The 22,393-nt window shown below is 48.7% G+C and overlaps 11 protein-coding genes across 11 annotated transcripts; 6 read left to right on the forward strand and 5 right to left on the reverse strand.

The window, feature by feature from the left end:
• Window positions 1-74: 74 nt before the first annotated feature.
• N7518_002124 (uncharacterized protein) lies at window positions 75-758 on the forward strand (the record flags this gene model as incomplete). Its single annotated transcript, XM_057183052.1, has 2 exons — window positions 75-480; window positions 550-758. 2 exons carry the CDS (start codon window positions 75-77, stop codon window positions 756-758), a joined length of 615 nt encoding a protein of 204 aa, XP_057044502.1.
• A 235-nt stretch (window positions 759-993) lies between these two features.
• N7518_002125 (uncharacterized protein) lies at window positions 994-2,596 on the reverse strand (the record flags this gene model as incomplete). Its single annotated transcript, XM_057183053.1, has 2 exons — window positions 994-2,354; window positions 2,407-2,596. The coding sequence occupies 2 exons, from the start codon at window positions 2,594-2,596 to the stop codon at window positions 994-996; spliced, it is 1,551 nt and encodes a 516-aa protein (XP_057044503.1).
• Window positions 2,597-3,194: 598 nt separating this feature from the next.
• Window positions 3,195-4,760, forward strand: N7518_002126 (MFS transporter; the record flags this gene model as incomplete). The annotated part of the gene is made up of 5 exons (XM_057183054.1): window positions 3,195-3,338; window positions 3,391-3,518; window positions 3,572-3,722; window positions 3,771-3,817; window positions 3,869-4,760. The coding sequence occupies 5 exons, from the start codon at window positions 3,195-3,197 to the stop codon at window positions 4,758-4,760; spliced, it is 1,362 nt and encodes a 453-aa protein (XP_057044504.1).
• Window positions 4,761-5,119: 359 nt separating this feature from the next.
• Window positions 5,120-6,734, reverse strand: N7518_002127 (uncharacterized protein; the record flags this gene model as incomplete). Its single annotated transcript, XM_057183055.1, has 8 exons — window positions 5,120-5,455; window positions 5,508-5,764; window positions 5,820-5,970; window positions 6,065-6,164; window positions 6,256-6,373; window positions 6,441-6,446; window positions 6,514-6,581; window positions 6,640-6,734. 8 exons carry the CDS (start codon window positions 6,732-6,734, stop codon window positions 5,120-5,122), a joined length of 1,131 nt encoding a protein of 376 aa, XP_057044505.1.
• A 680-nt stretch (window positions 6,735-7,414) lies between these two features.
• Window positions 7,415-8,125, forward strand: N7518_002128 (N-terminal protein methyltransferase; the record flags this gene model as incomplete). The annotated part of the gene is made up of 1 exon (XM_057183056.1): window positions 7,415-8,125. One exon carries the CDS (start codon window positions 7,415-7,417, stop codon window positions 8,123-8,125), a length of 711 nt encoding a protein of 236 aa, XP_057044506.1.
• Window positions 8,126-8,350: 225 nt separating this feature from the next.
• Window positions 8,351-9,757, reverse strand: N7518_002129 (putative zinc metallopeptidase; the record flags this gene model as incomplete). The annotated part of the gene is made up of 1 exon (XM_057183057.1): window positions 8,351-9,757. One exon carries the CDS (start codon window positions 9,755-9,757, stop codon window positions 8,351-8,353), a length of 1,407 nt encoding a protein of 468 aa, XP_057044507.1.
• A 238-nt stretch (window positions 9,758-9,995) lies between these two features.
• N7518_002130 (transcriptional regulator family TF) lies at window positions 9,996-13,336 on the reverse strand (the record flags this gene model as incomplete). The annotated part of the gene is made up of 8 exons (XM_057183058.1): window positions 9,996-10,197; window positions 10,264-10,845; window positions 10,898-10,972; window positions 11,030-11,875; window positions 11,952-12,011; window positions 12,058-12,180; window positions 12,289-13,233; window positions 13,287-13,336. The coding sequence occupies 8 exons, from the start codon at window positions 13,334-13,336 to the stop codon at window positions 9,996-9,998; spliced, it is 2,883 nt and encodes a 960-aa protein (XP_057044508.1).
• A 1,272-nt stretch (window positions 13,337-14,608) lies between these two features.
• On the forward strand, window positions 14,609-14,797 carry N7518_002131 (uncharacterized protein; the record flags this gene model as incomplete). Its single annotated transcript, XM_057183059.1, has 1 exon — window positions 14,609-14,797. The coding sequence occupies one exon, from the start codon at window positions 14,609-14,611 to the stop codon at window positions 14,795-14,797; it is 189 nt and encodes a 62-aa protein (XP_057044509.1).
• A 2,405-nt stretch (window positions 14,798-17,202) lies between these two features.
• On the reverse strand, window positions 17,203-18,356 carry N7518_002132 (uncharacterized protein; the record flags this gene model as incomplete). The annotated part of the gene is made up of 4 exons (XM_057183060.1): window positions 17,203-17,216; window positions 17,288-17,640; window positions 17,719-18,138; window positions 18,223-18,356. The coding sequence occupies 4 exons, from the start codon at window positions 18,354-18,356 to the stop codon at window positions 17,203-17,205; spliced, it is 921 nt and encodes a 306-aa protein (XP_057044510.1).
• Window positions 18,357-19,539: 1,183 nt separating this feature from the next.
• N7518_002133 (uncharacterized protein) lies at window positions 19,540-19,992 on the forward strand (the record flags this gene model as incomplete). Its single annotated transcript, XM_057183061.1, has 1 exon — window positions 19,540-19,992. One exon carries the CDS (start codon window positions 19,540-19,542, stop codon window positions 19,990-19,992), a length of 453 nt encoding a protein of 150 aa, XP_057044511.1.
• A 1,526-nt stretch (window positions 19,993-21,518) lies between these two features.
• On the forward strand, window positions 21,519-22,393 carry N7518_002134 (uncharacterized protein; the record flags this gene model as incomplete). Its single annotated transcript, XM_057183062.1, has 3 exons — window positions 21,519-21,596; window positions 21,631-22,230; window positions 22,286-22,393. The coding sequence occupies 3 exons, from the start codon at window positions 21,519-21,521 to the stop codon at window positions 22,391-22,393; spliced, it is 786 nt and encodes a 261-aa protein (XP_057044512.1).

Here is a 22,393-nt window from a genome sequence, read left to right on the forward strand (position 1 = left end):
AACTCCAGACTATTGCCCTCGCTCAACCTTAACGCAAACCTCTTTGAAAGAGTCTTACTTCCCACTCTGTTACAATGAGCAGAAACAGGGCTGATGTTGTCGACCTGACAACCAGATCATCACGGCGAAATCCTATCTCTTTATCCTCCTCCCCGCCTGCCGCCCCGGACCATGCAACCTCTTCCCGACATGGACAGTTCACTACTACCCGCGGCGTCAAGCGTCGCCGTAATTGGAACGATGAGCACGACGGATCCTTCGCATCCCCTTCGGCTTTCTCCGAAAACGAGCCCATCGAAACAATCGACATGACCGACGACTCAGGCGCGGCCGCACTCGCTCGAACAGTGGCCAAACAGAGGGAGGATGCTATAAAAGCGCAGGCTTCAGCGGAGAGTGATTCAAGCCTTTCCGCTCTACTTTCTTATAAATGTCCCATTTGCATGGAAACGCCCGTGGACGCAACGAGTACCTCGTGCGGTATGTTCTTGATTCTCTACTATACTGGATTTAGGCATGCTAGGGCTTCTACTGACTCCTTATCTTTAGGACATCTCTTTTGTCACAAGTGCATTATCGACTGCTTGAAGATGAGCGAGCAGACACGTGGCGGTGACTCTTCAAAACAACACAAGGGGACCTGCCCAGTGTGCCGCACACCGATTTCGCGAAAGGAGATGCCGGGGAAGTCTAAGAATCTCATTCCGCTGTTGTTTCTAACAAAAAAGCGAAGTGATCTTCCCGTATCTGGCCCATAGAGCCTTTATATCCGCTTCCTTATTCTCTTCAAATCTTTGTTTTTCTCTCGACTCTTGCGGCATTGCGAATCGGAGCATGGGCATGGGTGGTATTTTTTCAGGGTTTTGCATAAGCGTTCACGAGCTGGGATTGACAAATGGAGTTCCAAATCCATGGATTCCATTGATTAATATGGTGTGTAGATGTAGTTGTACCTCGAACTATTATAGTACAATATTAACTTCTAAATAGACACTATTGCATATCCTTTCGGTCTCTTCTTGCAGGATCAAGTGTATTCCGTCGACCTAGCGCATTTCCCAATCCCCCACGAACCATTGCATCCCCTTTCTTCCCCAATACCACCTCAATGGCCTGCACAAGGGCATTGGGGTCATATTGCATCCCCACAACGGTCTCCTTATCTCCATCCTTGGCCGTGGTTTTTCGCCCATAGAGACGAAGCGTTTCAATGCCCATATGTGTGAGCCGCTCACGGTCCACATGCGGTGTCCCCGGACCATCCAGATGCAAGATATGAGTCACATAGTTGGTATAAGGAAGGGCTCTATAATTTCGAACATTTTCTTGCACCGAAGTAGTCGCTGAGTTGTGACTTTGATGCTGAGAATGAAAAATCGGACCCCGTCCACGGCTCTCTTCTCCGGCGCTTACAATTGCTTCCACAAAATCAGACGCGACAAATGGTGCGGATGGAGGCCCTGTTTCCCGATCCAATGATCCGTTCAAAATGAGGATTTTGTGTCGGGCGGGACTGGAAACGATGCTTTTACCGACGCCTCGCAGGATGATAGCAGGGATGATTGACGTGTAGAGGGATCCGATACTGTAGATAATAGCCTGGGAGTCGTTTATTGCTTCAAGCACTCGTGGGTTTGCGGGTGGTCGGATCTCTTGGCCGTAGGGGTTGATGTACCAGATGCGAGTGATTCGAGAACTCAAATCTTCATTCTCGGTTTTACTGAATTTGATATTCTTGTTGCGGAGAGTTGCCAGAGAGCCAGGAAGATGATCCTCTTCGTATATTGTCGGGTCCGACATTTCGGAATCCGTATAGTCATCGTCGCCATCGGCAAGGAGCAGACTTGGTCTCCTGGAGCTGGGATTGTGCTCGAGGGCCGTCGCCTCGCTTGGATGCGAGATACTATTCTGACCGACAATCACAGTTCCGTCCGCAAGCGATGCAGAGATATGGTGTGAGAAATTGGAGTTGATTGCTGGGATCACGCGCACCAGATCTGACGGGACGCCGCATATGCTCCCGAGTAGGTAGATGGCACTTTCGAAGCTTCCACTGAACAGCCGGGCGGCAGTCAAGAAAAGATTTCCGACACTTGCTGAGGTGAAGTCAAAGGTTGATGATGGCGGTCGGGCTCGTTTCAGAATTTCCAGGTTTAATACATTGAAGAATGAGCGTATCAACTCTTTCTTGGCGGGGGTGATAGCTGTCCATAGCCCAGATGTGCCGTCCACGATGGACTGCCATTCATTGGTTGCGATGCCTGCTTCCGCAGACAGCCGATGGTTAAACAATGCCTTGACGGCTGACCTCTCAGGGTTTGTCAACGAATCCGGAATCAAGCGTACCAATCGACCTGTCCGACAAGTTAGCAAGGGGAGATGCGAAGTGTTGGGCGTAAGTTGTACTCCGAACATCACCAATCCCAGGGCCACCGAATATTCGAATCAACTCGGAAGAGGATCCTCCGTTATCACTGATTGGGATGATGTAGCTAAGTGGACAATTCTTGTTTTCACGGACGGCGTTGAATACATCGACGAGATTGTTGGCCGCGCTCCCTCCTGATATGACAACAATCCCTCTATTGGTCGCCATGGGCAGATATTTGTTCTGTCGCTTTTGTCCAGGTGATAAATTCGATGGGCAGGGACAAATGTCGAGTGAATATTCAGAAGAGCGAAATTTAAGACATTGGGGACATGTCTGGGCCCGAACGCGCAACAATGACACATTTCCACAGCCACGAACACAAGAACGGCCAACTTTGCGCGTAAATAGTTTGGGCTTTCATAATTAAAAATGTCGTTTATGAATAAGTATCGGATTCAAATAGGTCTACAATACACGACTTCTAGTCTGAGCTATTTATAGAGTCAGTTGACTATGGTATCTCTACATAGGTAGCTGTTGATTTCTTCGGTATAGTTGTAGACATACCAAGGTCCTATGTGCCATATTCTTGAAATATTTTGATTTGGGCTTTGTTACGAGACAAACAATGTTGTGGAATGTTCGTATCGAACAAGGTCGTCGACAACCACTCAGTATCTTCAACCCTTTTTCTTCCTGTAGACCGACGATTCCGTAAATTTGATGATATAAGTCCACTAATTCCAGACTAGACATGAGAAGTGGTTGAAAAAGGCTGCTTTTATATCAATATCCCCCTTTGACCTGGCAAGTGTATGCTGAGATGTCTATATCTGTCGAACACCAGGCTTTGCACCCAGAGAATACCTGTATCACGATCGATGTAGACGCCGAGAAGAAGCTCGTCCGAAAGATCGATCTCTATTTGATGCCTTCAGTCTTCATTCTTTACCTTTTCTCCTACATGGTATTTCAATCTATCATATCAATTGCCAACTATATTCCGCTAAAAGTACCAGGACAGATCGAACATTGGTCTTGCAAAAATCGCCGGAATGGAAGAGGATCTGCACCTCACATCAGATCAATACTATACAGCCGTGATAGTATGGGTGATTGGCTATACTATCTCTGCCGTGCCATCCAAGTAAGACGAGAGCTTTGTGTCTTCCACATGAAAAGCGCTAAGACTAGATTCAGCATGATTCTCTCTCGGACTCGCCCATCAGTTTTCCTTCCAATAATCACATTCGCATGGGGATCTATCGCAGCCTTAATAGGTGCTGTCCGTCATCAAAGTCAACTGATAGCCCTGAGATTCCTTCTTGGGGTCTTCGAAGCAGGGTTCAGTGTGAGTGACTCGATGGATATTATAAATCCGGTTTTAACTTTGATAAAGCCAGCCGTGATCTTCTTAATTTCCACATGGTATCGAAAGAACGAGCAGTAGGTTGTTTCTACAATAGCACAGCCTTGAATATCACTTACTCGAAGCAGATCCAAACGGTTCATAATCTTCCTAACCGCAGGTATACTCTCAGGAGCATTCGGGGGCGTAATCTCAGGAGCTATCACATCGACATTAGATGGCGCACACGGTATCCGCGGCTGGAGATGGCTCTTCATTGTCGAAGGACTCGCAACTGCCGGGATAAGCCTGATCGTCCACTGGACTCTACTCGACTACCCGCACAGCAGTCGCGGGCTATCCCCCGAAGAACGAAAGCTAGCCCAACAGAGACTCCTCAAAGACGGAATCGCCGACCAAGGCGACTTGAAAAACCAGACCACCTCGATCTTCGTACTCTTGTTCAAAGCACTCTTGAATTGGCGAACCTGGGTACTGATCCCTGGCTACATGACCATATCCGGAGCTGGGGCTATCTCATACTTCTATCCAACGTTGGTCCACGAGATGGGGTACACCTCTACCGCCGCGCAGTACATGACAGCTCCGCTCTATATTACTTCTCTAGCTGCGGCTATCCCTATTTGCTGGTTGGCTGACCGCAAACCCCATGCTAGGGCACAGCTATTGGTGGGAGATATGATAGTCGGGATGGTGTTTTTCGCTCTTATAGCGGGCATTCGAAACAATACTGCGCGATATGTGTTTTTGTGCTTCATTAGCATGACTCTCTGGACGGGAAGCGCGCTTGCTCTTTCGTTTTCTACTACGTCTCTGGCTTCGGTTACTCGTGATGTTCGTGCGATCATGCTCGCGTGGATACCTGCCGTTGCTGGATTGGCGCAGTTATATGGGACTGCCCTGTTTCCAGCAAAAGACTCGCCTGTATATGTCGTCGGGTTTTCTGTCTTTGCGGCTACTTTTACCGTCGGGGCTGTTTGTTATGGCCTGGTAGATATTTGGTTCAAGCGTTATCCATGAAAGTAATATGATACAAGCGAAGATGTCTACCTTGAGACATTGAATTACAATCATTGTACGGAAGGGAATACCAGGACTCAATATATAGTTGATACAACATATCAATTTCATACAGCCGTTTATTATAAATCCTATCCCCAATGAAAACAGCTAAATATCGTCTATGTCCCCTACCTGTACATGCATGTTCTGTCCTGTCCAGACAAGACAAGACACAATCTTTATCAAAATTTAACATAAGCATCGGAATAATTTACCCGAGCTTGGATTCGTGAAACAATAGGCCCACGCGGAATGTGCTCCGGGTATTCCAAATTTCCATCGATTGCTTCAGTTTGCCAACGTATGCTCTTTCGTGCTTAGTGAGTCACCTGAGCAGCAGCAGCGGGGGCGGAGGAGCTACCACTGTAGAGAACAAGCAGAATGAGAACGCAAGGCACACCGATGAGGATGGCCTTGGTACGGGCAGGGTTGCTGCGGTTGTACTCACCAACCTGGAGGCGCACATCGGTAACAAGGCTCTGGCACTTCTCAGCACCGAGCTTGTAGTACACCAGACCAGCCAGGGCAATAGAGTAACCGAAGAACTGCTGGGCAGTGACGGGGTCGCGGAAAATGAACATGGAGGCTCCGACCAGGAGGATATCCTTGAGGATACCGGCCATGGTCAGGACAACAGCAGAAGTCTTGCCAATCTATTGGTGTGTTAGACGAAGTGGTTACTATCTGTGGGATGAGATGACTTACCAGCAAAACAACAGAGGCGTTAAGAAGGAAAGCAACCAGTGCGTTGGCAATGAGAGTTCCGATACCGAGACCGTAGATATCACCCATGGTAAGACGGGGAGCCTCAGCGAAAAGGGTGACGACACCGTTAGTGATGGCGCAGGCCGGGGCGTAGTAGTAGAGAGAGACCAAGGGGTCCATCTTGAACTCAGCGGAGCTGAGCAAACGCTGGACCATGACAAGACGAAGAGCCTCGAAGACAATACCGGCAATCTGGACTGTAAGGTTGTTAGGACTAGAATGTCAAATATATGAGTAGGACATATAACATACTGAGGAAGCCGACCATTTCGAACTTGATCTCGCCGAACGAGGCAATCACAACACCGACAACAATGAGAGCCACGTTGCCGAGAGTCTTCAAGTTGGTAGGGGCGATTCCGAAAGCCCAGGTGGCCAACAGGGTTGCAACAGCGTTGGTAGCCTAGAGAATATTAGCATAGAGTCGAGCCTAGCATTCAAGAGTGGGCGGAGATCGCAATTAATACAATTGAGGTCAACCCCAGGTTCAAACGCACCTTAAGCATCTGGATGAAGGAAACACTCAGGTAGAGGTATGCCAGGTTACCGCAGATCAGACTCAAACTGAACATGATACCGATAGGCACAATGGCGCGTCTGCATTGCACAAATCCACCGGTTAGTGATCGAGCATTCCGGTCGGACTGCGGCCGTCCTAGCTATTTCATATCTCATCGGAGTTGCTCACGTATAGGTGGCCGGGTTCATAGGGACCTTGTGGCGGGAGTCCAGCACGGTAGTGAACCGGGCGAGGATCTGGGTCATCGCCGTGGCGAACACCATGTGCCAGGTGGTCAAGAAGAGCGCTGGTACCTCATGTCAGTAATTGATTCCTCCGGTTGCGGTTGAAACTCGATTGGCGGAAGGACTCACGGAAGTCTAGAATCAATAACGGTTAGCTGCACAGTCCAACATGAATAGGGGATCAGAGATAAGGGGTCCATACTGAACTTGGCACTCGCAAGGACCCATTTGTTGAATAGGATGACGCTGGAACTCAGAGCAATCCACAGGCTAGAGAGTCGGGTCTTAGTTTCATGCTCGACGAGGCCTTCACGTAGATGTTACGTACGCAATGTAGAAGCCGGGGTGGAGGCCGTTGTCCTTGGGGGCAGGAGCACCGCCCTCCAGCTTACGCTCATCCTGCGACGAGCGACCGTTTGCCATGATGAAAGTTAAAAAAACAGTATAAAAGAATGACTGTGGTGAGTAGGAAAAAAAAGAGGTGGTTAGAAGGGAAGATAAGGGGAAGAAATGATTTATGAACGATCGGCAGTTGACCCTATGGAGACGCTCTAGCGCGCACTTCCAATCACAACGTCGGTTCAACAGGTGTGTCGCCCCAGTGTTTACACGTAATCCCCAAGCCCTGTCGAGCTGAGTCCTCTAAGAGGGTTCCAGGGTTATTGGGGATCGAGATTTTTCCGTTTTATCCCTGTCGATCATAGCACAGCCCACCTCGAAGTCTTCTTTTCTCGTCTAGCGTATCACGTCTTTATGAGGCCAATTAGGGTGATTTAAAGTCGATCGCCAAGAACACAGGGGGAAGATTTAGTGAGACAAAGACAAAGGAAACCAATCACAATGAAGTGTGCGAATTATACTCTGTATATATTGATAGAGTCTATTGCTGTATGTTGTACTCCGTACATTCTAAGATATAATGTACGACGTACGGCGTAGGACATCCTGACAGTTGATGTTGTAGAGTACGTTGCACTTACATGATCACGTGATAGGGATAGATAGATTTTCCGCGTCCACATCATTCATTACCTAAGACATCTCCTCCGAGGTTAGTTACGGATGTTCCGATAAACAATTGTACAGACATCGTCACTTCCAACATGCCAGAGTCAAACGTCGCGGCGGATTCCAAAATCGACCATGCTGCCTCCTTAAAATACTGGAACAGCGTGCCAGCCACCACGGCCAGCATGCTGGGCGAGTTCCCTTCAGTGTCACGCATTGATCTACAGGGGTCTAAAGCTTTCCTAGCCAAGGTCCGCCGTTTACTACCCAAACTCCAGTCTGAAGGCAAATTCCACCGGGGTGTGGACTGTGGCGCTGGCGTCGGCCGGGTAACAGAGGGCTTCCTGAGCCACGTCTGTGAAGTGGTAGATGCGGTAGAGCCGGTAGCCAAGTTCACACAAGTGATGAAAGACAGCCAATTGAAACGAGACGGCGTCATTGGAACCATCTACACGCGTGGCCTTCAAGACTGGATCCCAGAGAAGAAATACGATTTGATCTGGGTCCAGTGGTGTGCGGGCCACCTCACCGATTCACAGCTCATTGACTCTACCGTGCGATGCCGCAAGGCATTGACTGAAAATGGCCTGATGGTCTTCAAGGAGAACTTGTCCACGCATTTCTCCAAAGAAGATATGTACGACAGCGAGGATAGCAGTGTCACGAGGACAGATGCGAAATTCAGACAAGTCTTCGAGGCGGCTGGCATGGAGGTCGTCAAGTCGGAACTCCAGAAGGGCTTCCCACCGTCTTTCAACCTCTTGCCTGTGCAGTTCTACGCCTTGCGGCCGAAGACGACCAATTAGCCCTCGATGCCTTGTGTCTATTTGATCCTTGAGCGTCCATGATGCAATATTGGTATCTACGGATTCATTATTACTTATCGAACGAGTAATTCTACGCATGCTTGCACCAGTCTGAAATTTCCGCTCTGAAATGTGTAGATTCGTATCTTTCAATCGCCCAATTCGCATGGACCGTTATGTACATATAACCACTTTCTTCGACGGCCACGGTCGTGTGAAACCAAATCAAAATTCATACAGAGCGTCTGAATCCGCTACAGCAAAGGGAGAAACCTTAAGTCGTCCACCAGAAACCACATCCCTATTCAATTTCTCCGGTGGAGTCCACACAACCTCCGCAACATTTGTTCGCGGCCGAGACACACCACACCCAGTATCATCTCTATGATGAACCAACAACAAGTCTGGCCGACACCCCTGTTTTACACATAAACCCGAATAGGACGCGAGCCCGATAGCCGCCCTGGCTCGTGTCGAGACACATTCATAGAGTAGCTCAGCATCCGCCTGACTTCCAGCCTGGTAGATTCCCACACCCAGGCAAGCCAACGATAACGGATCGGGCAAACCCCATGGCGTAAATGAATTACCAACATTGTTCACCCCAATCACTGCATCTAGATCATATTTCCGGATCATCTCTAGGACCTGTAGAGTGCCTCTCGGACGATCTTGCGGAGGCTTGCAGTCTCCGCTCATTCTGGGAGTTGACGCCATGTACATATCGCTTGTTGGCAGACCCACGAAGCTGACTGGGAGTTCATTCTCGTGGATTTCAGTTGCCAGTCGGGCCCATTCCTTCTCCGTGAGCAATGTCAGTCGTGTACAATGACCAAGCATGACACGCTTGTTTGTTGAGTGGATAGTCCAGCTTCGTTGTTTGAGGGTCTGTAAGACATGCCAGACCAGAGCCTCTTTCTTTGAATCGAGGTTGTAATCGAGATGAAAGTCGACGTGTTTGTTCAGCTTCAAGGCACGATCAATCGCCCATTCGATGTTTTGCTTCGCAGCCTCAGGGCTAGATTCGACATATGGTGTTGTCCCAATAACATCGATTTGAGAATGTTTATGAAGAGCAGTTTCCAGAAATTCCATATTTTGCTCTCCGTATTCACTAGAGAATATAGGATCTTGTGCAAAACAAACGATTTGGATATCGCAAGAATCTTTCCATTGGTTTTTCAAAGCAACAGCAGCTTCTAAACAGATCAGCTGCACTGTATGGTCTACCTCCACAAATGCTCTCATTGCGGTGACACTCGACGCAACAGACTCAGCAAGAAGCCACTCTCCTCTTCTAATGATATCAGAATGGCTGAATTGTTGTTTGGCCTCGGTCGTGGAGGACAAAGCCTCCTGAAATGTGCCGGCTGTAGGTAGAAATGGGGCATATTCAGGTGCGCTGTGGATAAAAGCTTTATCGAGGTGAATGTGAGGGTGTACCAACGCTGGGAGGGCTAGAGGAGACTCGAAATCATCCTTAGTAGAGGATTCATGCGGGGTCACAGAGGTGACTGTGCCTCGAGGAGAGTCTGTAGGGTATCCAATCTGGATATCCCAGGTGGACGGCTCTCCTGCCAGTCGAACACCACGAATATAATTAATCTGGCTCGTCAGTCGTGGCGGAGACATATTCTTGTGCAAGTGAAGTGTTGTCTGAGTTGAACGCTTTCCCGAAATCCCCCGCAGCGCGTGGGGTTCACGGGCTTACTGATAACACACCGTGGACTTCTTTGAAACGACAATATATTCAATAGGCTTAAAATGGTAGTCTCGATGATCTTCGGCACATTTAAACTCACAAATATACATGCAAATGCGAATCAACAAAATACTATATTTACCCAAGTATAGACCGAGGGACTCTCTACTAAGCTCCCCGAGCTAACACTCGCACTTTCTGGCGGATTGTCTTCAACATGCTGACGACTGTATCCGCGGTCTCGCAATACTGCGCCCATGGTTCAACGCATTGAATTGCTTCTTTCACTAGCTCATCGAAGTCCGGAACAAGGGGCTCTAAAGCCGGCGTGGTTTTCGCAGTCGAGAGAGTAAAAATGGCAGCCAAAATTCTAGATGTGGAAAGTAAGTAAACTTCGCCTGCTGGAACCACCTTGGACCGAGAGATATGATCTTACGCTTGCATTCGATGCCAGTTTGAGTGTGTTCTCTGCATCATAAGAAGCGATGCCGCCCAGATGAATTTGCGACAGCTATCAACGCACTTCTTGCAATTCGCGAAAATAAACTCTGGCAATACTGTACTGCCCTGGCTGTGGGCAGCAAAAACAAGGCTCGGACGGCAGATGATGTGTTTTGTGGCATAGTACCGGGCGAGAATGTAAGTGTCGTAAGGGTGATCTGCGGATATTGAATTGCCCAGTGTTGGCCTGATGGGGTTTGGGAGCGAGCCAAACCAGTCCTCCAATTGACGATCGAGCTCCTCGCTGATTGTCTTAAGAGATGTAATCGACTGCTTTTGGGGAGTCGCACTGGGGGTGTCACTTGTGTGTTGGGGCGGAGGGCTGATATGGAAATTATCCTGGTCAGGTTTTGCATACAGAGCACTGTGCACGCGGTTGAGAAGCTTTCGAATCGAGCACATGGCGAGGAATACAAGATGGCCGTTTCGGCTATCTTCTGAAATTCGAGGAAAGGGCAATCTATCCACGAGGACTTCAATACCACTGGGAGGGAAATTAAATTCGGCGAGATCGTCACTGGGCATAGTTTGTTAGCTGAATGCAAGATAATGCCAGATAGTATACTAACCATTCGAGAATGAAGCAGGCCCAAGCTATCCGATAGAGACTCGCTCGCTCTTCGTGTGTGTTCATGTCATGTAGTCTATATCCAATCCGTGTCAATATCCTAGCGGGAACATATATCAGAAAAGACACTCACTCAGATATCATGATCTGCACACTACCAGATGCATGACGAATCATTTGCCATGCTTGGATTGGGCGTCCTATGTAGCGCAGATACAACGAGCCGTAAAATAAAGCTAAAGGCAACAAATGGTCCGCTGTAAAGGACGTTATCAATGAGTTGTTCAAGTAGTGATATGCGGAAGCGAAATATTCCATCCCACTCAAATCCTTGTCCGCTTCAACATCAAAAATCCGTTGAGGATTCGTGGAGACCTTTCCGAGAGCCAGAATCACGAGATAAAGTGAAGTTTGGATACTGTTGACCTTGGTGTACGTTGAGAAAGTGTCAAAAAGCATTTGTAACAGCTGCGGCTCGACAATTGGGAAGAATGCATGGACATGATGGAGGAACTCGGTGATTAGAGGTTTGGTGACCTGAGGATGCAGTCGGGATACGTCGATTTGTTCAAAAGCTTGAGGTATGCCTGCGGCCTGGATACTGTTGAATGGTCGCTTTTTCTCTATCTGCTTGAAAAAGTCTTGAGGGTAGTCGCCAACCAAATTTTTGACTCGATCCAACGCAAATAGGCTCCCAGTTGGCGTATGATGACCGAAAGGAATGGTTAATGCATATTCAGAGCCGTAGGTGTTCTCCGGTGAAAACAGGCCGAAGGAGGATTTATCGTATACATGCTCCGGTGATGGGTCCCAGTCGTATTTAGGCTGCGAGGCATAGATAGAGGAACTTGACCGACCCGGATGATCCGACGAAGCGCCTACTCGGGCTGCGAGCTCGGTGATGGCGTCCTTCTGTTGCTCGATCAGGGTTTCCAGATGGGTCAAGCGAAGCAGGATTTCAGCGGGGATATCTTGCACCCTGTGGATCGTCACTATCTAGGAACCCTTTTCATCGAGGTGACGCTTTCTACCTGTCGCTTTCTTGATAGACACACTGAGCCCCCGCATCGGTGCAGAGGCCACATGTCGGCTTCTGTCCATCGCACTTCCGTTTCCTAGTATACGTTAGTGACGGTCCAAAGCGAGGAATTAAAAGCCTACCGATGCCGACAGAAATTACATGCGATTGATGCACGCTTCCGTGGATAGTCGACGGGAGGGCGAGATTCAAATGATTTCATATTTGCTTTGTGAGCAATACGGAAGATCGACGTCAAATGCTCACTGCGGGGTCGTCAGCAAACGCCAAAACTTAGCCCCTTAATAATCAAACGTGCCTAGTTTCATCTGGGCGCCAAAAACAAAACGAAGTGAGAAATTATATTCATTTACCGATAAGATTTTACTCCTGCTAGTTGAAGCAACCGATCTGTGTGCTCTGGCACTTCCAGCGGTATATATCGATTGCGGGGGTCGACCTTACCATCTGGGAGATGCACCACTCCATTGCGGATCACTATGTTCTCATGGGGCCAATGAGTTGTTGCTCGGTAAGAGGCGAAAGCTTCTTTCTTTCGTTTCAGGCTCTCTTCCGTGGCTAGCTCAAAGGGGGCGTAGGATGCATAAATCACCGTTCGGATCGTGTTGCTGTTGACGGTGGGTTCCCCACCCCAATGCACCGTACGTGAATCCCACACGAGTAAATCTCCCGGCTCCGCAAGCACCTTGGATGGTTTCATACCATGAGACTCAAACCACTGAATTTCTTCCGCGCTGAACAGGCGCAGGTCCTTCTGCTCCCAGGTGGATGGATCGGTCTCAGTGTCGAAGAACTCCTCGGTTACTGTGTTTGACCGCGGAAACACCATAAGGGATCCATCTTCGGGACCCGCATGGCTTAAATTGATAATTCCCTGAATACAGTGGAGCCCGCGACGCATTGGCGACTGATCCACGTGGGGCCATGGCTTTTGAGCAGGCTTGTCTTCTCGGTTGGGCAGAGTGATGTTCAGCGCGTCAAACGAGACGAGGAGCTCATCGGTATCCCAGATCTTGGAAAATGCCTCCAGTACCTTTGGCTCCATGCGAGCATCCCACATGAATTTCTCATGGGTGACTGAATATCCATTGAATGTATTCACTTTGCTTTGGACCGGTAAGTTGTCATTGGTCCACGTGGAAGGATCATCAAGGTCGAGGGCTGTGTTGAAAGATGTAAGCCAGTCCAGAGCTTTGCGCTGATAGTCCTGGGCCTTTTTTGGGTCGATGGCATTCTTAATGATCGCATAGCCTTGATTGTGAAGGTCGTCTCTCCAATCGCCATATGGGCCACTTAGCCTAGCGTCCCCAATTAGAAATTGCCTGCTCAGAAGAAAATACAGTCAACTCACTCAAACGAAGACTGATTGAGAGGTGGAGTAGTGGTAGTGACAGTGGTCATGGCTGTTTCTCCAAACAGAACAAGCTTTAGTCTGAACAAGAATGTACAAAATAACGGGAGCGTAGCTTTAAGTATGCGAGATTAATATCCCAATGTAATACATCATCAATTTAAAGCCAGCACATGTGGAAATTCGCAATATGAAGTCCAATCTGATGGCCTCCTTCGGCGGGTAAGCGGGTCGACCCCGCCAAAGTCGCAAGAGCGGAGGTCTCGCAGACGGTCTAATCGCCATCCCACTTCATTCTGAGCCAATCAGCTATGCAAATGAAATCAACAGAAACGTCACGGGTTGGGCTAAAAAGACTCCAAGAATGACGTCTCAAACTATTTCTCCACACAAATATGCCTATTATGTCGCGGTCGCTCTATACTCGGGCCCGTTCAAGGTTGAAAAATTCTCTAATCAAAGGGGTTTGCCCAGGTGAACAAGGCCAAGGTCAAGTCTCGAAGCACTTGCATATGGAAATTGCCAGTAACACATCGAAATAGGCCATGTGGGCGGTTTCCGATACAGATGCAGCAACCAAAAGAGGCAGTAACCAAAAGAGGCCTCATGCAGAAGAAAACAGATCCCGGATATATTATCCAGTGGGTCACTAACCACTGCTCTCTTTTCTGCTTCTATGCCAATCTAAATCCAAGCCGCGGGACATTGAAAGCTTTCTCTTAGGTATATTGCGAGCAGTGACCCATCTAATGCTTACAGATCTCCAGACTCAAAACACTTTGTTATGCTTCACAGACCCGACACTGCGTTCTTCAATAAGCTCAAGTATGTAAGCTTCTGCCTCTTCCATACTCGTCGGGCCGACTACATCTTGACTCGGTTCATCCGGCGAGTTTGCTGAACCTGTGAAGCACACGATTCATAGTCTTCGATGTGATGTTTTGCTGCCTTGATTGTAAGGCCACTAATATCAGCATCTCGCAATTTCCGTCTGCGTAAATTGGATTCCCTCCATCTGAAGACCAACGTCCACTGGCTATCGCCCCGATCCGAGAAGTCATGGCTCTATGCACCAACCGTACACGGGAACGTATACTGCTTGGTCTCGACTCTTCCACTTTCACTGTCGATTTCTCTCAGCGACCCCTGCTGAATGTCAGTGACCATCCAACCGCCCAACAGTCCCCTCGAAACGTAAGAATGCGTAATATTTTGTACAGGTGTGAATGCGTGGCCGTGGGATTGGCTTTGTCGGCAGGTACTTGGCTCTTATCTCTGCTCAGCCATGAGGAATTGCAAAGACCAATAGCTGGGCAGTGACTATGTGTCAGGGCTTGGTTCCGGACACTGAGCTTATTGCTGATTGTAGTCGTGGAGCTATCAAGGCTATCAACCAGGATATTGAGCCACCTAACGTTGAGACTCAAATTCCGCAACAACGTGCCTCGAAGCAAGACGTAGTCGGACAAGATCTTTTGGATGCTATCAATAATCTTACAACCAATCATTAACATATTTCTGGCTAAAGTTTTAATGATTGGTTGTAAGATTATTGATAGCATCCAAAAGATCTTGTCCGACTACGTCTTGCTTCGAGGCACGTTGTTGCGGAATTTGAGTCTCAACGTTAGGTGGCTCAATATCCTGGTTGATAGCCTTGATAGCTCCACGACTACAATCAGCAATAATACGGAACGCATCATTTGTCAATGTTCTTGCTGAATCCGTGTTTGGTTGATGGATAATACCCCCTTCATCATCAAGGTTGCAAGTGTCAAAATGAGATGCAGGCTTGCAGGGCCAGTACAGAATACCTCAAGATGACTGGCAATTGTCAACATCCTGAACAATCCCATCTGTCCAATGACTCGGGTGGTGTGTTAGTTGAAGAGAGGGACGAACAAGATGTTCTTCCAAATCTGATGTAATGGCATTTGTTCTTGTATGCACCTACCTTGATATCATGTGACATAGGACCATCAGGGAAGGTGCGATGGAGAGTGTCCATTTTGGAAAGGCACGTGGGTTGGGGGTATAAAAGGGTCCCTCCCCCCATTTCTCTTCTTCTCTTCTTCTTCTCTCCTCCACATCCCTCTGACCACCATCTCACCGTAGCCCCCACGAGACAGCGTCGGCAGAGGGTGCCGTAGCACATGCTGCTTCATCTATCACAGGGACCATGACATTACCATATGCATGAGGTCCATGTAGGTCTGCATCAAACATCAAACCAGGCTTTCTCGTGGACGTTCCTGAAGTCGTGGCTCTCATTGCCACTTGACGAGTCCCACGGAATACATTAGGGGTGTAAATCTCCGTAGCCGAGATTCGTAGGTAGTCACGGCAATGACCGACACTTCCAACCTTGATGTTTCTTTTTTGTGTATCCAACCGACCGACGATGAAGGCTGTACCATTTGCCGTTGTTTCCCCGGGCCAGTTGCACTACATCGTCGCGTCGCGTCGTCGCTCACCTCGGCGTGACTGTCTTTCCCAACACCCTCATCGCTGGAAAGGTCGCGCATCTTATCAATCGACATCTGCATATAGCCACAACTCGGTCACTCTCACTATGAAGTTTCAACGCAGTCGCCTTCATTATATATAAATTCATGAAACGGTTCAGAGCAATACCCGGCAAGACCACTTGGTCAAGTAAGGACTGGGCCCTGGCGACGCTCGCATACCTACAGATCGCAGAACTCCTTTTCTGTCTCCGCCTCGACAGTCGGTGATGCGCACAGTTTCCTTCCATGATCCGGGAACGGTGCCACACAGAGTATGATTGATGCCGTCTCTCTGCCAGCTTGCTTGCAAAATGCTGGGAAAGAGAATGTGCCCTGGGCAACTCGTGTTCATAACAAGCTTAGATCGGTCACCATCTGGCATGGCAAAGATATGTCTATCTAAGGTACCATGCCAGGATACTCATCCATCAAAATCAACTCGTGTGTACGGAGTACACAATCAATGAACGAATATGATATTTGTATGATACATGTGAATATATGGGGTGTTACTATTCGAACCGACCTGCAAACCCCGGCCAGGGTGACGATCACGGACTTCGGACTTACGGTGTAAACTCCGAAATCAGCCCTAGAGTGCCCCGAGCTTATTGGACTTAAGATGCAAGTCTTAATGGCCACATTCCATGGACACGTTGACGGAAGCCGCTATTTCCCAGACCAGCCTTTTTGGCATCCTTCTAAAACAAGGCACACTGATTGCATTGGGGTCGCGTTCCCCCAGCAGACGGAGCCTTACCTCCAGCTAGAGCGATACGTCAACCAGATATCTCCATTAACGACTCCCCTGCCGGAGGCCAACAAGCGCGAGACGAGCCGAGAAGCAACACATTATCTCGAGCTTGGAAAGGAAAGCAGAACGTCAACTTTAACGAACAGTCCACTAGGACATCTTCGATTTGCACGACACGTCCAATGTAAGTCAGAAGTACGAGAATCTTTCGAGTCGACCATATTTTTAAAGGGGCTTGAATGGAAGCTATTGTTTTGTTCAGTCACCAAATAATCTTAAAGGCGGACAAGGTCTGTAACGAGTTTCTGCAGCCGCAATTTTAGCGCTGCAGGATGCCGATGATTGTATGTCGCGTCCCGTCTTTCGTCTCAGAGTCGGAGCGATGTGGGCCGAGTACGTGTCAGATCATCACCACTGTTTGCTGTCCGACTTTTCCGGTCAGCCTCCGCTTCGCTGAACTCTCCCTCGGGTGTGAGTCTAGTTTTGGCCTAGGTCGATTACATGGCTATTGCCGCTATGCCACTTTGTAAACGTTAACACAGGTCACAAGTGGCTAGTTAGGTAGATATATACAGATAGGCTCCATCTCTATACTGACTGAATGATTTAATGCGTATTCTAAACTGTGGACAATACAATCTAACGTTCTTTCTCTCTACTTTGTAGCACCTGTGAACGAAGTTAGTTCGTATCAGTGTCAAGTGGAGCAGGAAAACCAAGCAGAAAAGAATCACACTTACCTAGGAACTTCTTAATATCGCCGTATATGGCGAATTGGCCCGCAGTGAGGCCACCAACCATGAACAGACGCGTCGGGAGACCAGCAAAAGATCCACGCAGACCAAGCTCACCAGCAATCTTGATCAGCCGAGAGACAGTGCTCTCACCAGGCAGACCCTTCGTCTTGTTGATCTTAGACAACATGGTATCAGCGGGCTGAGACACGATGGCAGCCGCGAAACCGCTCAGCAGACCAGATCCCAAATTCACAGCGGTCGAGGCACCAGCTGACATTTGAGACTTGTCAAATTGGCTCAGGATGGCCTCTGAAATCTTTTCGAAAGCGACGAACTTGGTTATTGTGTAAGGAACCCTATACATATGTTAGTTATAGCTCTTCGTCATGTTGTTTTCACCAAACTATAAGGGAGTCTCGGATCAATGAACGTACTGCTTGAAGAGGATAGGACCAAAGCCCGAGTAAAGAGCGCCGACGCCCTCATTCTTCACGATCTTCCCGAAACCATCGATCAGACCATTAGCAAAGCCAGGTGTCGAGACAAGACGAATACGTGTTGCTTCCAGGGGACACAGCGCAACCGAGGCGAAGAACTCAGCGCAACCAGCTGAAACAACGTAAACAGCAGTGTTATTCTGTTTAGCCTTTTCCGCACCGAGAACATCGATAGATTTCTGCTGGAAGAATTCATAACCGCCGAATTTGAAGGCGCCTTGCATGAAATATCCTGCAAAGGTCGGCCCGAAGCCCGTTGCAAGAACGCTGATGCCTTCGTTACGGATGACCTGTCGGAAACTACCAATCATACCACGGTTGTAGGTGAGAGGGTCGAGCTGGATCCTTGTCTTAACACTATGCGGAAGTTCTTTATTTTAGTCGATGTTGGTGATGGAGCTGAAGCTAGAGCTGGAGCGAGAACCAATTGAGAACACGTACACGTCGACCGGAGTAAAGGCGCCATGGGTGACGGAGCAGCCCAGTGCACCGGCAAGGGCAAAGCGAGCATAGAGGTTGATGCCCTCCGGCTTGCTATTCGTGAGCTGGGGTGTGGAAACAGGAGTGGCAGCCATTGTGATGGTCGTGATAATGAATGCGTGGATTAAGCGACCAGAAGGGTCTTAGGATTATATATAAAACGATAATGGCGGGCCACTTGTCCGCAAGCCTTTGTTATCCCTACCTACTGTCTCGGGTTTAACGCTATTAACCCCGTTATTTCCAGATGTCCAATGCTAAGCCGACCACCAACATCAGTTGCAACCTTCCTTCTCGCATATTTGCAGTAAGATGACTTGTTTCTTGTCGTAACTGATTTTCCACGCATCCTTTTTCTGTTCTCTATCTAGGTGTACGCATTATCTCTTCACATTTATTAGGTATTATCGTGCTCTGTACTCCGTCCCCTTTATAGGTTTAGCGAGACATAAACCTCGTGTGATTGCTTCGGCATAGAGGTATCTACCTCACAATTTTCATGCCAATTTCGGTTAGCAGATGTAGGTTGCGGTAGGCCATGTCATCGAGGCAGCCCTGGGGGAGTTTCCCAGGCGCTGGATCGCTTCTGCAAGGTTGCGGGCCGTGCCGGTAGACCCGCAGCAGTGGGTGGGGCAGCCCGATATCATTGTTGTCGGTACCCGAGTCTATGGCAAATGCATATGGCCACTATCAAGTCAATAGCAATCCCTCATTTTGAGAGAGAGAGTTCCTTTGTCTCAAACCATTTCTCTTTTCCCTTCATTATATATCCCTTCTTCAACACTTCTTCCATTCACAACTTCCAACTCATTCCGTCATCTTTGGCCTCGTCTCACTCTTAAATTACATTCATTGATTGCTATACATTGGGATCACTTGACCTTGTTTATCAAGACTACCATATCTTCCTTTCTACCTGTCTATGGTATTGCTCGCTCTTTTTTTATCACTATGATATGAACAGAATTCCATGCTGTCACAAGCTTAGCTTAGTCATAGCTTCATAGCTTATGGTACCCCCACCAAGGAGGTCAAGCTTACTGCTACATTTCTGGTAGCAGGTCCAACCACGGTAGTCAGCGACAACGCCAGACCACCACACAAGCCGAGGCGCAACCTAACAACGCAATCAGCATCAGCTCTTCCTTACCGTCTTCTTTACCGGGCACTCCTGAGGCACAAAGCCAAGTCCACGGAGCGGTAGCGCAAAACCAAGTTCACCAAGCCGATAGCGAGGAAAAAATCCTCCGGGATTTTGTCGTCCCCTATAAAAGCATTATGGAAAACCTGGACCGCATAGAGCCAGAAATCGACGATTTGAGACGGCTACGCAAGCACATGTCTACATACCGCCAGCTCCAACTTCAACAGACTGCCCTAACGGACAAAACTGAAGCCGTTGCCGCCGCCACACGCATTACAATCTCTGAAGAGCTCAACAAGCTGCCCGATATTCAGGACCGAGCTATGAAATGCTGGGAACACCTTTTCCACCTGCCTTTCAAAGCTGAAACTCCGCGTTCTCCCTCCCAAGCTGAAACCCCGCAAGACGATGAAGATCAAGATGAGATAGCCTCAGTTATCAAGGAGAAGTCACCACAAACCTCAGCGGAAACTTCTAGATTGCTCAAAACTATCAAATTACAGTTCCATAATAATCAGGACTCAGCAAGCATGAAATTACTTATTGGCAATGTACTACGAGAATCAGAATGGAGACGATTCAAGTAACCTACTCGGAATCCCTAGTTTCTTCCTTGAGGCTTGAAGAATCAGTACATATTACATGTAAAACCTATTTTTCTTCAATAAATCATACGTTAATCTCTATGGTCTCATCTTTATTCAATTTTGTTTGTTATTCCCTCAATACTTGCTTACTTTAGCTGCACTTCCTCTTCGTCTGCAATGGCTCAACTACTCACTGGCTTCTCATGTTTGAATCTGATTGAAGCTATTGACCCTATTGACAATAACATTGTATAAAATCACTTTTACCTCTCATATACCTCCATTTCTTATCAGCTCGCTGTAGCCCTCGGCTGGCTCAGCCTTATGCTGAGTCAGCATCCCCTAGATAACTAGCTCCCGGCAACCGGGCACAGAATACATCATCATTATCTTCCCCTAGCTTTCAGTCTGACAACTGGTAGCACGTCCTGGCCACGCCAGAAGAACATTTCGAGGGCCGGGTGAAACCCCCTCAGTTGAATTTTTATTTTTTCTTGGCCGTTGCGCGCTACGCCGACGGCCCTAAGGGTAGCTTACCCTAAGGGTGGATTACCCCAGCGTACGGTTCTCATCGCTGGTTGCCTCGCTACCCGACCCAGCGGTAGAGTGTTTAAGCATTGTCGTATACCTGCGCGCGTTGCTAGTCCTGCCTACGACGCTCAGACGCGTTTCTGTCTCTTATGGGACCGCCATCCTTTCGGGTATCGGCAGAGGGGCACGGTCATGTGGTCACTGATCGACGTCGCTATTGCCACTATACCCGCATATTACGTCAGCGTCTATAACAGAGCAGGTAGAACCGACTAATAGAGCCCTACGGAAGCTTATCCTAACAGCCTATCAATTATATCTTTACGCTTTAGACGATACTAACCCGTATCTAGAGATCTTCGATAAACTGCTGCTATCCTAGGTTCGTTATGTGACGAGCCAGTACCTACAACTATCGTTGCCGCAGAACCCAATAACAGGCCTCTATTACCCGGCTGACTGGGCGCTTAAGATAAAGCGTACCCTAAGAGGAGTGGTACGGAACTTCGTACACCAGGCGACGAGGTCGTCGACTGCGCTTAACGGATTTCCGCTTCTAGAGCTGGAGGAGGAGGACGTTATCCTAGGACAACCTAATACACTGGCTAGAGACCCGCAGCCGGTATACCAAACCGCGGGCGGAATACGAACGCCACGTTTCGAGCCGTTACAACTGACACCGTTGCCATAAGTCGTACCTCGACCACTAGTCGATCTGCGGCCGGGTCAGAACTACAACTCCATTTTCGGGCCGCGACCGCCCGCGCATACCATCTTCGGGTCGCGACCTCCATCCACATTTGGAGACTATCGTGACATCGTCTCGAGACCATCTTCCCCTAGCTTTCAGTCTGACACTCGCTCATCTATTGTTCTATTGCAATATCTTCCTCGAGATACAATGGCTATTCATAATGTGGTCATTCACTCGAAGAACTGTATAAATTCCGTGAAGCTCCTGTCCAACCTTTTTTTTTTCTTCTCTATCATCAACGATGGCCCCAACTCGCTCTCGACGAACTCTTCGCCCGCGCTGGCCGCGTAGCATCACCAAGAAAAACGCCGCTCAGCGAGTCAGAGCTGGTCTCTGAGATTGTCCACTGGCAGGTCCAGGGACTTGACGACTTCATGTACAAGAAGTCGCGGGACATCGGGGGAAAGAAGCAGTGGGTGTGGCCAGCGAAATTCCGGCCATGGAAAATTGGCCTGGGTACCAAGCGGGAGCCCTATGTGGAGGACCAGGCCGGTTATCTCTATCCATTTGCGACTCTTAACCGAGCGTGGTATACAGAGATAATTCAACGTCAACGAACCTGGAAGAACACTATGGGTGCGATGGACACGCCGGCCGTGTCTCGCTCACTAGACGTGATCTTCGCGAAGGTCCCGGCCGAATTCCGCCAACAGTACGCTGACCATGTCGAGCTGGCCGAGCTGGCCACCGGAGACGCCGGAGACGCCCACGTTGCTGACGCCGCGCTGAGGGATGTTCGTTTCCCGAAGCTGCGGGTACTGAAATTGTGCGTTCGAGGGAGCAGTCGCGACTCTGACATTCGGACCCTTATGGATGGCCTTCATATCCCACGCATCCAGGGCGAATCGGTCACCGTCCTCTCCCTCAGCAGCTATGGCGGAAGTGAGCCGGAATGGAGATGGCCTCTCCACGGATTGCCCGAAGATTGGGCAAAGTTGTTCAGACGGATTTTGGTATGTTTGTCACAGCTATTTCGATAAAATGCTGTGTACTGATTCTTTATCATAGGTTCTCTTTCCGAATCTCGAGAAAGTCGAGATCGGACACAACGTCCTTGTCGCTGACAAGGTTGTCAAGAACTTCGCTCGTCGGTACCCAGCCCCTAAGGACCCTTGA

This window comes from Penicillium psychrosexuale (assembly GCF_028828465.1).
Source record: "Penicillium psychrosexuale strain IBT 29551 chromosome Unknown utg000002l, whole genome shotgun sequence".
NCBI lineage: Eukaryota > Fungi > Ascomycota > Eurotiomycetes > Eurotiales > Aspergillaceae > Penicillium > Penicillium psychrosexuale.